The sequence below is a fragment of the Vicugna pacos genome, chromosome 16, assembly GCF_048564905.1.
Source record: "Vicugna pacos chromosome 16, VicPac4, whole genome shotgun sequence".
Lineage (NCBI taxonomy): Eukaryota > Metazoa > Chordata > Mammalia > Artiodactyla > Camelidae > Vicugna > Vicugna pacos.
The window spans coordinates 35,219,684-35,236,073 of NC_133002.1; the positions used below are offsets into that span (position 1 = coordinate 35,219,684).

Below are 16,390 nucleotides of genomic sequence, written 5' to 3' on the forward strand. Positions count from 1 at the left end.
AAAAACCATTTGTATTTTATTTTTCTGTTATCTGTCTGTTCATATCATTGCCCATTTTGATTGGATGCTGCCCTTTTTCACTGATACTACTTTTTCCATAATATGAGTTGTAGTATTTTTTCCCCTAATTTCTTTTTTTTTAACATTTTTTATTGATTTATAATCATTTCCCTAATTTCTTACTGATCTTTTGATTTTTGTTTATGGTTATTTTTGTAATTCCGAAGTATTTTTGCATTAAATGTATTTGTTTCTTTTGTAACTTATAGATCTTAAGGCATATTTATTTATTAAACGTTTTTAAAGCTTTATTTAATTGAAGTAGAGTTGATTTACAATATTGTATTGGATTCAGGTATACAGCAGTGATTTAGTATTTTTTCAGATTATACTCCATTAAAAGTTATTACAAGATAATGGTTATAATTCCCTGTGCTATACAGTATATCTTTGTTGCTTATCTATTTTATACATAGTAGTTTGTATCTATTAATCCCGTACCCCTATATTGCTCCTCTTACCTTCCTTCTCCCCTTTGGTAACCACTAGTTTGTTTTCTATATCTGTGAGTCTGTTTCTGTTTTGCATATACATTCAATTGTATTATTTTTAAGATACCATATATAAGTGATATCATCTGGTATTTGTCTTTCTCTGTCTGACTTATTTCACCAAGCATAATATTCTTTAGGGCCATCTACATTGCTGCAAATGGCAGAATTTCTTCTTTATGTCTTAGTAATTTTCTATTTTGTGTGTATATACCACATCTTTACCTGTTCGTCTGTTGATGGGCACTTGGGTTGCTTCCTTGTCTTGGCTATTGGAAATAGTGCTGCTGTGAACACTGGGGTGCATGTATCTTTTCAAATTAATGTTTTTGTTATTTCTCTGTCTGACATTTCACTAGGCATAATATTCTTTAGGTCCATTTACGTTGCTGCATATAATATGTAACTTAAAGAGAATTAACAACACTAAGATATTATCCCTAAGAATATTATTTACCTTTCCATTGTCTGTCTTTTGTGTCTGTAAGTAATGTTTAAAATTTTCTTTATAAAGATTTTATACACTTATTAAATATATTCCCAGATGATTTATACTGATACCAAAATCAGGCAAAGACACTACCAAAAAAGAGTATTATAGGCCAATATCACTGATGAACACAGATGCCAAAATCCTCACCAAAATATTAGCAAATAGAATCCAACAGCACATAAAAAAGATTATACATCATGACCAAGTGGGGTTCATCCCTAGGACACAAGGGTGGTTCAACATATGCAAATCAATCAATGTAATACATCACATCAACAAGAGAAAGGACAAAAACCACATGATCATCTCAATAGATGCAGAAAAAGCATTTGATAAAATTCAATACCCATTTATGATAAAAACTCACCAAAGTGGGCATAGAGGGGACATATCTCAACATAATAAAAGCTATATATGACAAACCTACAGCCAGCATAGTACTCAACAGTGAAAAACTCAAAAGCTTCCCACTAAAATCTGGGACAAGACAAGGATGCCCACTATCACCACTCCTATTCAACATAGTCTTGGAAGTCTTGGAAGTCCTAGCCACAACAATCAGACGAGAGAGAAATAAAAGATATCCAAATTGGAAAAGAAGAGGTAAAAGTGTCACCGTATGCTGATGACATGTTACTATATACAGAAAACCCTAAAAGGTCCACATAAAAACTAGAGCCGATTGAAGAATTCAGCAAGGTAGCAGGTTACAAGATTAACATTCAAAAATCAGTTGCATTTCTTTACACTAACGATGAATCAACAGAAAAAGAAAGTAAAGAAACAATCCCCTTTAAAATAGCACCCAAAGTAATAAAATACCTAGGAATAAATCTAACCAAGGAGGTGAAAGAATTATACACAGAAAGCTATAAACCACTGATGAAGGAAATTAAAGAAGACTTTAAAAAAAATGTGAAGATATCCAATGCTCTTGGATTGGAAGAATCAGTATTGTTAAAATGGTCACACTGCCCAAGGCAATCTACAGCTTTAAGGCAATCCCTATCAAATTACCCAGGACATATTTCACAGAACTAGAACAAATCATAATAAAATTTATATGGAATCATCAAAGACCTAGAATTGCCAAAGCATTACTGAAGAGAAAGAAAGAGGCTGGAGGAATAACTCTCCCAGACTTCAGCCAATACTACAGAGCTACAGTCATCAAGACAGCATAGTATTGGTACAAAAACAGACATATAGACCAATGGAACAGAACAGAGAGCCCAGAAATGAACCCACAAACTTTTGGTCAACTAATCTTCGACAAAGGAGGCAAGAATATACAATGGAATGAAGACAGTCTCTTCAGCAAATGCTGTTGGGAAAACTGGACAGCAGCATGTAAAGCAATGAAGCTAGAACACTCCCTTACACCATACCCAAAAATCAGCTCAAAATGGATCAAAGACTTAAACATAAGACAAGATACAATAAACCTCCTAGAAGAAAATACAGGCAAAACGTTATCTGACATACATCTCAAAAATGTTCTCCTAGAACAGTCTACTCAAGCAATAGAAATAAAAGCAAGAATAAACAAATGGGACCTAATGAAACTTACAAGCTTCTGCACAGTAAAGGAAACCATAAGTAAAACAAAAAGACAACCTACGGAATGGGAGAAAATTTTTACAAATGAAACCGACAAAGGCTTGATCTCCAGAATATATAAGCAGCTCATACGACTTAATAAGAAACAACCAAACAACCTAATCCAAAAATGGGCAAAAGACCTAAACAAGGAATTCTCCAAGGAAGACATACAGATGATCAAAAGGCACATGAAAAAATGCTCAATATCACTAATTGTCAGAGAAATGCAAATCAAAACTACAATGAGGTATCACCTCACACCAGTCAGAATGGCCATCATTCAAAAATCCACAAATGACAAATGCTGGAGAGGCTGTGGAGAAAAGGGAGCCCTCCTACACTGCTGGTGGGAATGCAATTTGGTGCAGCCACTGTGGAAAACAGTATGGAGATTCCTCAAAAGACTAGGAATAGACTTAACCGTATGACCCAGGAATCCTGTTCCTGGGCATATACCCAGAAGGAACCCTACTTCAGGATGACACCTGCATCCCAATGTTCAAATAGCAGCACTATTTACAATAGCCAAGACATGGAGACAGCCTAAATGTCCATCAACAGATGACTGGATAAAGAAGAGGTGGTATATTTATACAATGGAATACTACTCAGCCATAAAAACCGACAACATAACTCCATTTGCACCAACACGGATGCTCCTGGAGAATGTCGTTCTAAGTGAAGTAAGCCAGAAAGAGAAAGAAAAATACCGTATGAGATCGCTCATATGTGGAATCTAAAAAAACAAAAACAAGCAAAGCATGAATACAAAACAGAAACAGACTCATAGACATAGAATACAAACTTGTGGTTGCCAAGGGGGCGGAGGGTGGGAAGGGATAGATGGGTATTATGAATGGGGTCTTATCTTCCATTATATCTTTTAGTTATAAGATATACAAGGCTCTTGATTTCTCTATCATGCTACCTTTTCTAAATTTTCTTACCATTTCTAGTAGTTTCTCAGTTGACTGTCTTGGATTTTCCTGACCTGTAGTCTTATCACTTGCAAGCACTGAACTTTTATCTATATCTATTTATTAGGAGTTTCTATTGAGAGTGATTAATGGACTTTTTGTTTGTTTTTAGCATCTATGGTGTAAACTGCTTTCATCCCTCAATCTGTCCAGCCATGTTTAAAACACTGTAAGAAATGTTTTGGGATTAGGGTAGAAGTTATCCATCTGTTTTTAGTATGACTCCCTCTCCTTAAAAATTTTAAACTCTTTATTGTGAAAATTATCATGTACAACAAAAAGTACGTATAACAATTTTAATATATGTGCCACTGAAGCAAGCACAGAAGTACATATAGCAATTACATAGCTTAGTACTGTAACCCTAAAAACCTCTCATGCCCCTTTCTGATCACATCCTCTCCTTCCCCCAGGAGATTACATTACTTTGACTTTTGAGGTAATACTTTTCTTAGCTTGCTTTGTAGTGTGACAATGTAAGTGTAAATCCCTGAATGATGTAGCTTAAAATTTGCCCTTTTTTTGTACTTTATGTAAATGGAATCACATAGTAAATACTGTGTGGTTACTTTTACTCACTGTTAAGTTTTAAAGATTTATCTATGTTTTGTGTAGCTGGAGTTTATTCTTTTTTATTGTCACTCTCTTGTATTCCATAATAGGAATATACCAAATGTACTTATCCATTTTCCTTTTGGTGGACATTAATGAACATCTGGGTTGTTTCATTTTGGGCTACTGTGCACAATGCTGCTATATATACATTCTTAATGTTTAGCCTGGTGCACATAAGCACACTTTTCCATAAAGCGTATGCCTAGGAGTGGAGTTGCTAGGTTGTAGGGTATAACCTATCTTCAGGCTATATCAGTTATACTGCCTTCAGAAGTAAGTTCCAGCTGTTTCATGTACTCTTTAACACTTGATATTTTTAGATTTATTACTGTTAGCTAACCTGTTGGGTATCTGATTGAGGTTTTCATTTTTTATTTCCTAATTTTAATAAGATTGGTTACCTTTTATATGTATATTGGATGTAAGTATTTCCTCTTGTGATGTGTCTACTAAAGTTTTTTATCCATTTTTCTACTGGGTTCTTTGTCTTTTTCTTACAATTTAAAGGAGTTCTTTTTATGTTTTGGATATAAGTTCTTTACCACTTGTGTGTTACAGATATCTTCTGCATCTTCACTTTCTTAATGGTGCCTCTTAATGTGCAGAGTTCTTAATTCTCATGGGGTCAAATTTATCATTTTTTTCCTTTATGATCATTGCTTTTTATGACCTTAAAATGTTTTCCCCTATTCCAGCATCATGAAGATATCTTCCTGTATTATCTTCTAAAAGCTTTATTGTTTTGACTTCCATAATCTACTTCTTAGGTGTGGTATGAATCCAGGTTCAGCTTGGTTTTTTTTATTCCTCAGTGGAAATTCTTTTGTCCCAATACCACTTACTAGAACATTATCCTTTCCCCACTGCTCTGTAGTTTTTCATTTGGTAGTTCACAGGTAGAAATGATACTTTTAGTCTCTATTGATTAAGTTTTTGGTCAACAGTCTATAAGTTTAGTAGTATTTTAAAATATATTCTATTTTTATAACAACTGGTATTATTTAAATTTGAAAAAATGTGAGACACTTCAGTATCTAGGTAAGGTAATTTTGCTTATGTTGTTAATCCAGGAGATCAGAGAATCAGTGAGACCTTACAGGAAGCCTGTGGGTCACAGGAAGGAAGCTATTATTTGTTTTTTAGTTTTTATGTTTATTGCTTTACGTAGCATAGTACAGATTGAATAAAAGGTTAAATTGAAATATAGGATTTAAGCACATGTGGATGTATTTAGCAAATTTTCATTTAGAAACTTTGACCTAGATATTTTTAAATAAGGAAAGCAGAAATTACCTTATAATTACTCACTGTGTTATTCGTTGATAATACAAATCGGTTTAAACAACAATAGGTTCCCTCACAGAGGTATGTGCTTACTAAATAGAAGGCATTGTATCCCCCTTGAGGCCCGTTAAGGCAGAAGGGAGAACCTGAGTTAATAACATATTAAGTGACAGAGTGGGAAAGGCCAGCAGAGAGGGGGAAAATTACAATGAGGTGAGTGAACTAGATTCATGAAGGGGCCAGGGAAACTGATGCATTTGTTTCCTGAAGATCCTAGTATTTGTGGAAGTGAGCAGGGTAATTTAGAGGAAAAATGCTGGACCAAATAGCATGCCTACACAGATGCTGAACAGAAAACAAACTCTATATATTCTAGAAGAACTTACATGAGAGAGGTTCACAAATTTTGGCAGAGACTAAGTGGTACAATGATTAAGACTGTTTGCTTTTTTTTTTTTTAATAGTTAAGAGCATTTTGCATTGGCTGATTGTGCAAACAAGATGAGCCACTTCACCTTTTGTGTTCTCTAAGGATGAGTCTGGTTTTTGAATTATGGTTGGTCGGAATCCTAAAGACCTAGGCAAGAGTGCCTCCATATCAATAAGTCATACTTGGAAAACCCAGAATGAGAGCACTTAGTCATTAGATTTGTTTGATAAATGGGCTTGTCATAAAAATTTGACCAGGGTCCAAGGGAATATTTTTTAAAAGATTTTGTAAATATGTAAAGCTTTCATAGTCAATATATACACATGATGCCAGATTCAAAAGGTGTACAGTACTAACTAAGCCTGCTTTCCCCCTTCCTAGCCTCCCAGCTCTCCTGACGAGAGACAGGAGAGTTTTGTATATATCCTTCCTCAGATGTTCTGTGCATTTACATACCTATGTTCATATGTGTGTGTGTCTATATAGCTACATATATCTATAGATATATGAATATATATATGTGTGTTTGTGTATATATCTATATATACATATGTATTGTGTGTGGTCATAAATGATAGCATACTGTGTACACAGTTCTGAATTTTTTAAAATTGTAAGTCAAAATTATATCTTAATTGCTTTATTTTTTAATTTATTTCTTTGTTGAAATATAGTCAGTTTACAATGTTGTGTCAATTTCTGGTGTACAGCATAATGTTTCAGTCATACATATATGTACATATATTCCTTTTCATTATAGGTTACTACAAGATATTGAATATAGTTCCCTGTGCTATACAGTAGAAACTTGTTTATCTCAATTGCTTTTTAAAACAAGACATTTAAAATCCAATTTGTAGGTCTGTCTTGTAATAAACTCTGTAGGTATCTAGTGTCATTAGTAAAGTTTAATAGTCAAAGTGAATATTGTAGTAGTTTTGATTGTAAGATTTTTCTTGTTATGGCTTTACATATGTTATGGTTGTATTCAAGTTCTGCTTCTATTTAGTAGATTACTAACATACACACTTTAGTGCATGCATACTTATATCCAGATATGTATATGTCTACAGATTTGAAAATGCCAATTATATTTAATTTTTAATTAATTTTTTATTTAATTTTCTTTCTGAAATGTAGCTCTCTGTGATAAGTAATTTCAGCAAATTATTTTTATGTTCCTTATTTATATAGGTATAATGAATTAATTGTAGTTGAATTAATACAGAGCTTTGTTAGATATATTATGATCTAGAAAAAAGTGTTTTATTTTTTAATAACATAACCAGGCACTATGCTAAGCACGTTACATAAAGTATATTTATAAACTTCAAATAACTAAGGAGCAGGCAATGATTTTAATTTTATAGGTATGAAAACGAAGGCTTAGAGAGTTGAATAACCACGTATGCCCAATTACAAGATTCCTATTCTCCCATTTTAAAGATTTTTTTTAGAAAGTTTTTTAGTCAAGGTTTAAGTTTGGTTAGGTTTAATTTTATCATTTATAAATGACATAGCAAAGTGTCTACTTATAATGCTCAATTTACATGTATACATTTTAAATTATAAATGTTAATATAAACTTATTGATATCAGTATTAAATTAATATAAATGTTAATTTAGAAATACTGTCTTTTCTTCTATACTTCAAGGAAGCATAATATTCAGACTTTTAATATGTGGCTTTCTACTCTTTGAACAATCTAATTGTTCTAGAGCAAATATTATCTTCTAAGGTATTTGACACAGATCCCTTCTTGAATCACTAAATTATGTTGTAACTGGAAGTTTTCTCCCTAGCCATAAATCCCCATTCATATAACATTAATAAAGTTGGTTTTATATTAATATATCATTTGGATAGTATTGTTGATCTCTATGATGTAATTGCTTAGTCTCTTGCTTTTTGAAGTGATCTATTATGCTGATATTTACTGGACATACTATGTGCCAGAAACTGTTCTGGCGTTGGAAGTAGAGTGGTGGACAAAACCAAGAATCAACATTCCAGATTCATATATATTCAATTTGAAAAGGGATAATAACAAATATGTGATGTAAAGTAGTGATAAGTACTCAGAAATCTCAATAAGAGGATGTCAAATGAAGACTGTTCTTTAAGGTGATGGAACAGATCTCTAAAGAAGTGATTTGAGCAGAGACCTGAATGACATAAAATGTGTAGATAACTGGGGAAAGAACTTTCTAGGAAGTTGCAGAAACCCTGAGGTTGGAGAATGCCTGTGGTCTTTGAGGAACAACAAAGAGGCACCAGCAGCAAAATATGAGTTCTAGTTATTGCTCCACATCCTTGACAACATTTTGTTATATGCTTCATGTGTACACCATTATATTTCTTCTTCTGTATACCCTGTGTGCTCACCACCAAAAATTTCATTTCCTTTACTCATTTTGCCCTTTCCCAGACACCACCCACCCCTACACCCCAGCTCTGGTAGCCAGTACTCTGTTCTCCGTATCTGTATGTTTGGTTTATTTAGTTTGTTCCTTTATTTTGGCCTTGTTTGTTTATTTACTAGTTTTTTATATTCCACATACGAGTGATAGCATATGGTATTTGTCATTTTCTATCTTATTTATTTTACTTAGTTTAATCTAATAACCTCACGATCCACTCTTTTGTTGCAAATGACAAGCTTTCGTCTTTTTATGGCTGAGTAATATTCCATTGTTATGTATACCACATCTTTATTCATTTATCTGTTGATGGGCGCTTAGGTTGTTTCCGTATATTGGCTATTGTAAATGATGCTGTAATGAACATAGGGATGAATATATCTTTTTGAGTTAGTGTTTTTGTATTCTTTGGATAAATACTCAGAAGTAGAATAGCTGGATTATATGGTAGTTCTGTTCATTTTTTGAGGAATACTCCATACAGGGGCTGCACCAATTTATGTTCCCACCAGCAGTGGATAAAGATTCCCTTTTCTCCAAATCCTTGCCAACATTTGTTACTTTTCACCTTTAAAAAAAAATTTTATTATTGTTTTTTGTGGGGGCGGGCAAAATAGTTTTGTTTGTTTGTTTTTAAATGGAAGTACCGGGTATTGAACCCAGGACCTTGTGCATGCTTAGCATGTACTCTGCCATTGAGCTATAGCCTCCCCCCTATTTCTTATCTTTTTATAATAGTCAGTCTAATAGGCCTGAGGGGATATCTCATTGTGGTTTTGATTTGCATTTCCCTAATAGTGATGTTGAATATGTTTTCATGTGCCTGTTGGCCATATGTGTGTCTTCTTTGGAAAAATGTCTGTTTAGTTCCTCTGTCCATTTTAAAATCAGGTAGTTTTGGTTTTTTGTTGTTGAGTTATGTGTGTTATTGTTGAGTTATATGTGTTCTTTGTATATTTTGGATGTTAACCCCTTGTCAGATATATCATTTGAAAATATCTTCTCCCACTTGGTAGGTTGTCTTTTTGTTTTATTGATGGTTTCCTTTGCTGTGCTGAACCTTTTTAGTTTGGTGTAATCCCATTTGTTTATTTTTGCTTTTGTTTCCCTTGCCTAAGGAAACATATCTAGAATTATATTGATTGCTAAGTCCAGTGTCAGATTCTTGCCCATGTTTTGAATTGTCTTTTTATCATTGAGTTGTAGTTTTTATGTATAGTCTAGATATTGTCATAAATATAAACTTTTTTTCTGAGCTGTGGTTTGTCTAGTCATTTTCTTAATAGTGTCTTTTGATAATCTCAAGTTTTAAATATTAATGAAATCTGATTTATCAAATTTTTTCTTTTGTCCTCTGCGAGAAACAATTGCGTATCTCAAGCAGATTTAGTTTTTCATTCTGAATATTTTAGGACTTCATTAGAGGCTTTGATTTCACTGATTAGCTGCTGTGTGAAGAACAGATAATAAGGCAGTTAAAGTGGAAACAGACCAGTTAAGAGGCTATTGTCGTGGTCTTGGAGAGAAATAATGGTACATTGGCCTAGACTCTAGTGGTGGAGACGTTGAAAAGTCTGGAATTAAAGGTGTAGGCTGTTGAATTTGCTTTTTGGATTGTGGTATAAGAGACAGACAAGAGAGGAGGGAGTTAGGATGATTCATATTTTTGGCTTGAGCCACTAGATAAATGATGGTGCCATTTACAGAATATCCAAAACTACAATTGACCAAGGTTATTTCAAACTCTAATGTACATTTGCCAAGTAGTATGTTGTCTAATATGAAGTAATTGGAAGAGTATGCCATAATACAAGAGACTTCTTAAGAATTCAAATATATGATTACTCTCTGTTTACTAAGATAGAATTTTGGAGGAAATTTTGCTCTCTTTTGTACACATGTAATATAGTTAATATGTACATTCAGAAGCACTTGCTATAGAATATAATCTAGCGGTACAATTCCTGATTGTTTCATTCTTAACCCTTGAAGTGTTTCTTGCTTCCCTATAGGCTAAAATTCTATTCTTAGGGGATCAAGTTAGAGCATATCTCAGATTTCTGCCAGCAAAAGTCATTGTTTCAGTAGATATTTCATCAGTAATATATGTATACCAAGTCTTGAGTTTCTGTTCAAATTTAGGAGTTAACCTATGATATAGTACAAAGAATTTTGGCAATTGGAGTAGGAAGGGAACTGAGTTCTAGTCCACTTGTGTGACCTTAGGCAAATCATTAGTTTTATATGCCTCATTTCTTCATCTGTAAAATGAGAAATAATTAATTAAAGTTTTTTTAAATCTGAAATCATGGTTTCTTTTTGGTTTTGTAAAGATTTTGGCTTTATACAGACATGTTTGTATTAGAAACATTGGAAATTTAATCTTTGTGTGATTCATTTTTTTAAAAAAGAGTGATTTGTGGGCATCTTGCCTGGCTCACAGAATGTTATTAAATCTGAATCACTGTTAACTCATATCAAACTTAACCCTGTGACTAATAAGGCTACCTCTCTTTTAGTAACAGCTTTATTGAGACATTATATTCACATATCACATGATTCATTCACTTAAAGTGTACAATTTAGTGTTTTTTAGTATATTCACAGAGTTGTGCAGCCATTGTCAGAATCAATTTTACAACATTTTCATCATCCCAAAAAGAAAGTACCCATGAGCAATCACTTCCCATTTCTGCATAACCTTCCAGCCCTAGGCAACCACTAATCTACTTTCTGTTTCTATAGATTTTCCTATTCTGGATGTTTCATATAAATATGTGGCCTTTGTGTCTGATTTCTTTCACTTAGCATGATGCTTTCAAGGCTTATCCATATTGTAGCATATGTCAGCACTTCATTTGTTTTTGTTGTTGAATAATATTCCATTGTATACCACATTTCATCTGTTTATCAATTGATGGATACTTGGGTTGTTTTTACCTTTTGGCTGTTGTGAATAATGCTACTAACAACATTTGTGTATAAATTTTTATATGGATGTATGTTTTAATTTCTCTTGGATATATACCTAGCGGTGAGATTTCTGGGTTATATGGTAACTCTGTATTTAATCTTTTAAAGAATGCTAGGCCGTTTTCCAAAGCATTTGGAAACATTTTTACATTCCTACCAGCAATGTATGAAGGTTCCAAATTCTCTGCATCCTCCCTTAAACTTACTATTATCTATCTATTTGGTTATACTCATCCTAGTGGGTATGAAGTGGTATCTCACTGTGGTTTTGACTTGCCTGATGGTTAAAGATCTTGAACATCTTTTCATATGTTTATTGAGGCTACCTCTTTGAGCTGTTTTTCTTTCGGAATGGTAATGTGATGTGGTTGGGAGTTGATCTGTTTTGCTCTTTTCCTGAAGTGTCAACTAAGCATTCTGAAGTATCAATTAAATAATCATTCTCTTCTCACTCCTGGTAAGGAGTAAATCAAAGCCTTCATTTAATCCACACACCTCTAATACCTTTTTTATTTCTGTAAAATGTAACAACAAAGAATTTCCCTGGAATTAAGTATACCTTGGTGGAATTGTTACCTATGTTTGGGTAGGGGACAGAACTTTCATTGAACTATCTTTTTATACGAATCTTGGCAATCTGCTCAATCTTTCAGTGTTCCTAAGTAAGACTGCAACATATAAAGCAGTATCATAGTCACACAAAGATGAGAATGAAGTGTTTCTAGGAATCTGGTAGAAAACCTTTTCTCATTTATAGTAGCTTTATGTCATAAAAGTTTTGTAAATTAATATAGGATGTGTAATTGTTTTTAAGGAGCATATTTAATTTAGGTTACATAGCCTAAAGTAGACTAGTTTGAAATGATATGCTTGTTAATAGGAACTTAACTTAAGAATATTTAGTTTTAGTAGACGTTTTGCTCTTGAAAATGTTAATTGTTGCATTCTGGATTTGGTCTTATCAGTCCAGTCAGGTTTGTGAAGTAACTTTTTTTTTTCCATTCCAGAAATACATGCTACAGGATTCAACTATCAGAATGAAGATGAAAAAGTCACCTTGTCTTTTCCTAGTACTCTCCAACCAGGTAAGAGATGTGGCTTTTATAAAATCCCATAATGAATAGTGACATCTTATTTCAAAAATTCTTTATTGTATGACCCCCCCCACCCCCCGCCTTTAAGTGTGAAGATAGAATTTAAGAAACAGTCAGGTTCATTGCAACTTTTGGGCCACCAGAAGAAAATAAAAAATGATCATCCTATCCTAGAATATAATGCATTGTTTTCACCTTTTCAGTTTCCTTTTTTAAAAAATACATCTGTCTAGGTCCATCTTCTATTAATTGAATCTGGATGATTTTGAGGTACAACCAGCAATTAGATGGATATTATGCTAGTTAGGGCATGGAAGGAAAGAGTTGTTGATATGTTATTATGTAGTGTGCTGTATAAAAGGACAATAAAGCTTAATAAAATAGAAAAAATTACATGCAAATCAATTGGTAAAGCACTAAGACTTTTATTAATGAGCACGTGAAAAGGTACAGATAATTTGTGTGAATGAAAATACAAATAACTAATAAACATGTGAAAAGATATTTGGCCTCCTAGTAATGAGAAATATTGAAACAACAGCTACTGATATACCAGTTTTTGCCTGTCATGTGAGCTGAAGTTAAAAAAAGATTCTCAGTGATGTGACTGTCTTGATATTACTGGTAGGAGTGGAAATCCATGTAATTTATTTGGAAAGCAGTCTGGCAGTATGTATTAAAAGCCTAAACATGTTCATGTCTTTTGACCCCGCAATTCTGGTAATAGGAATGTATTCTAAAGAAAAATCATAAATACAGGAAATGCTTTATGTCTACACATGTTTATTGAGATATTACTTAAGGTAGTAAAAAATTAGAATTAATACATTTGTCCAACACTAAGGGAATAATTAAGCTAATTATGACATATCTGTATGGTGGAATATATATAGCAATTAAAAGTGAGGTTGTGAATTCTTAACATTGTAAGGTGCTTATTATTAAACTGAAAAGCAGAATACAAAATTACATATACAGGGTGATGAATCATATCTCTAAAATGGTACAAATGAAATTATATGTCTGGTTTTTAACATCATTGATGATTTTTATTCTCATTTATACTTTTTTGTGGTTTCCATAATTTTTATATTGAGAGTATATTCCCTTAATATAAAAGTATTTTTAGAAAAATTTTAAATTAGAGAAGTTTTGTCTTTCATTTTGGTATTCCTAAAGATCTTTCACTTTGTCTTTTTCTAACTGGGATGTTTTGTGTGAAATTATTATAAAAGTAAATGATTACCATGAACATGTATTAAAAGATACCGAAGAATGTAACATGAAAATTGAGATTCCCTCTCTCTGACCCCTTCTATTTCCATTGTCTAGTGAATCCTTCCAGAAATATTCTATGTATAATAAGTGTATGTGTACATTTTAACCCACAAATGGATCACAAGTGTCAGTAGCTTACAACAAATATTTCTTGCTTACACGTGACTCTGAGGACTGCTGATCATCTGCAGCCATTTCATCAACTTCACTGAGCTCCACTATGCTCACAAGTCTTCTCATTTTAGGATCTGTAGTGAACAGCTACTACCTGCAGTATGTTGTTCTTTCACATTGGCAGAGGGCAGAAAAGCTCAAGAATAGGGACAGAGTCAAACCACAGAGACACATTTAAAACTTATGCATGGATGGTGATGTCCACGCACATTTCATTGGTGGAAGCAAATAGCATGGCCAAGCCCAAAGTCACTGGGGCAGTAATTACCAGACATTTGAAAAAACTTCTAATATGAAAGATAAAGCAAAAAGCAAAACAATAAGTATAATAGAAATATAAGAACTTGGAAGAAAAAAAAGAAAATGAAAAAGAAATGAAAAAATGAAAAGAAAGCCTCAAAAAAAAAAAAACCCAAACAGATAATATTCTTAGAGATGTTGTTAATATTACACCCATTAAACAAAGACAGGATAGACTACCATCAAACAGAAAGAACTAGAGTAAGAAAACTTTTGGAAATTATAATACATTAGAAATAAAAAACCAAAAGAAGTTTGGAAGGTGAAATAGAGGCATCTTCCATACAGGAAGATTTGAGGCCAATCTAGTAGACTCAACATCCATCTGGTAAAAGAGAGGACAGAGAAAATGGGAAGAGGAAATTATTAAAGATACAAAACATGAAAATACCTTTGAACTCATGGGGCAGGAGCCTTAAGTTTGAAAAAATATAACATTGAGAGGGACTAACTCAATAAATGTAAAAAGCCCCACACCAAAGCAAATTTTAAAACTTTTAGGGACAAAGTGAGGCTGTCAGGATTTCTACCCTAGATGAGGGAGTGGGGAAGAAGGAGGGAAGGCTGGCAGATTACCTTCAAAATTCAGGGATCAGAATCACAGTAGATTTATCATCAGGAGCAATAGAAACTAGACGTGTATGAAGCCATTCCTTCAAAATCATGAGTAAATCTGATTTTCAAGCATAGAATTCTATGCTTGGTTATAGAAAATTTAATTCTTTGTAAAAGATGTAGGAGTGGAGATGTGGTTTAGCTAAAACTTCACTTTTCATAGTAAAAAGAAAATAATGTGTAAATTTGAAAAATGAAAAAATAGCTAAATAAGCAAGGTTATTAGAAATCACAGAGTTGTGGCTGGGGCCAGTATAGGGAGTAAGGTAGCATTGGGTAGGTGCCTGTAGTTTCTGTATGTAAGCCTATAGAACTATGTGAGGTTTTAAACTATGAACTATTACTTTGATAGAAATAACATAAAATTCTTTAAAAACTTAAAATCTGTATCATTAGACTATATTCTGTGTTCATACTGTGAAAAGATTAGAGTCAGTAGTGAAAGAGAAACAAAAAAATTCCTTCTCATATATTTGGAAAAATTGTACCTCTGAGAATTAATTAGTCAGAGAAGACTTGTTTTGGAAATTAGAAAATATTTAGAACTGAATAATGAAACTACTCCATATCAAAGCATATGAGATGCAGGTAAAACATTACTTTCAGAGAAGATATTTAGTTAAGAAGAAAGACTGAAAATTAATTAGCTGAGATACATCAAGATCAAAGTTAGACAAAGAGAATAGGTAACTTGAAGGAAGCAGAAGAGAGAAGTAAATATTTAAGAGCAGAAATAAATGAAATAAAAAATGAAGAAGACATTTACAGGTGGTTTAAAATAGTCCAAGAGGATACATAAACCTAGTATGTGTAGGGAAAAAAAGGTAACGTAGATTCAGTTGTTTAGCATCAGGAAATTCGGTATAATTTATTAAATCAAAAAATCTGAAATACTGTATTTATCAAAGAAGCCAGAATGTATTAGCTAGAATTCACCAGGTAAAATTAGACACAAATTCCTAGAAAGTGTGTGTATGTGTGTGATGTATACATGTATATGAATACATGTATCTGTTGACTGCTCAATCTGTGCCAGGTATTGTTTTATGTGCATTACAAATACTAATGTATTAATCCTTTCCGAAATAGATTCTATTATCTCCACTTTCAAGATAAGGAAACGAATGCACCAAGATGGTTTATTTAACTTAAATAAATTGCCCAAGGTCAACAGCTAGTAAGTAGCAGAGCCTGGATTTGAACCCAAGCAGTTTAACTCAAAAGTTTGCACTGCTAACCACCACATTATGCTCTTTTTATTTTTTAATTTAATATTTAAAGTATATAATACTAGGACGTGGTTTAAAATTCAAATGATATATACTGAAAATTTGTCATTCTATCCCTGTCTTCCTCTTTCAACAGCCATCAGTTTCCCATGTATCCTTTAAAAACTATTCCATGCTTTTGTAAGCATTTATGTATATACCATTTAAGAACACAGAAGTTAGTATGTTATACATAATACTCTGTACCCTTCTTCTTTTCCCATTATATATATAAGAGGTCATTTATTTTCAGTATATAAGAGCTGCATCATTCTTGATAAGGACTGTTTACAGCAGACATGGTAAATTGTTAA

At 32.9% G+C, this 16,390-nt stretch overlaps 1 protein-coding gene across 3 annotated transcripts in view; it reads left to right on the forward strand.

Annotated features, from left to right (window-relative positions):
- The window catches only part of NPEPPS (aminopeptidase puromycin sensitive), a 92,068-nt gene that overhangs the window by 40,450 nt on the left and 35,228 nt on the right, over positions 1–16,390 (forward strand). For all 3 annotated transcript variants that reach the window (XM_072938852.1, XM_072938851.1, XM_006214219.3), the window contains one exon: positions 12,355–12,432. In XM_072938852.1, coding sequence (XP_072794953.1) covers positions 12,355–12,432 — 78 coding nt within the window. The remainder of the gene's footprint in view (positions 1–12,354; positions 12,433–16,390) is intronic.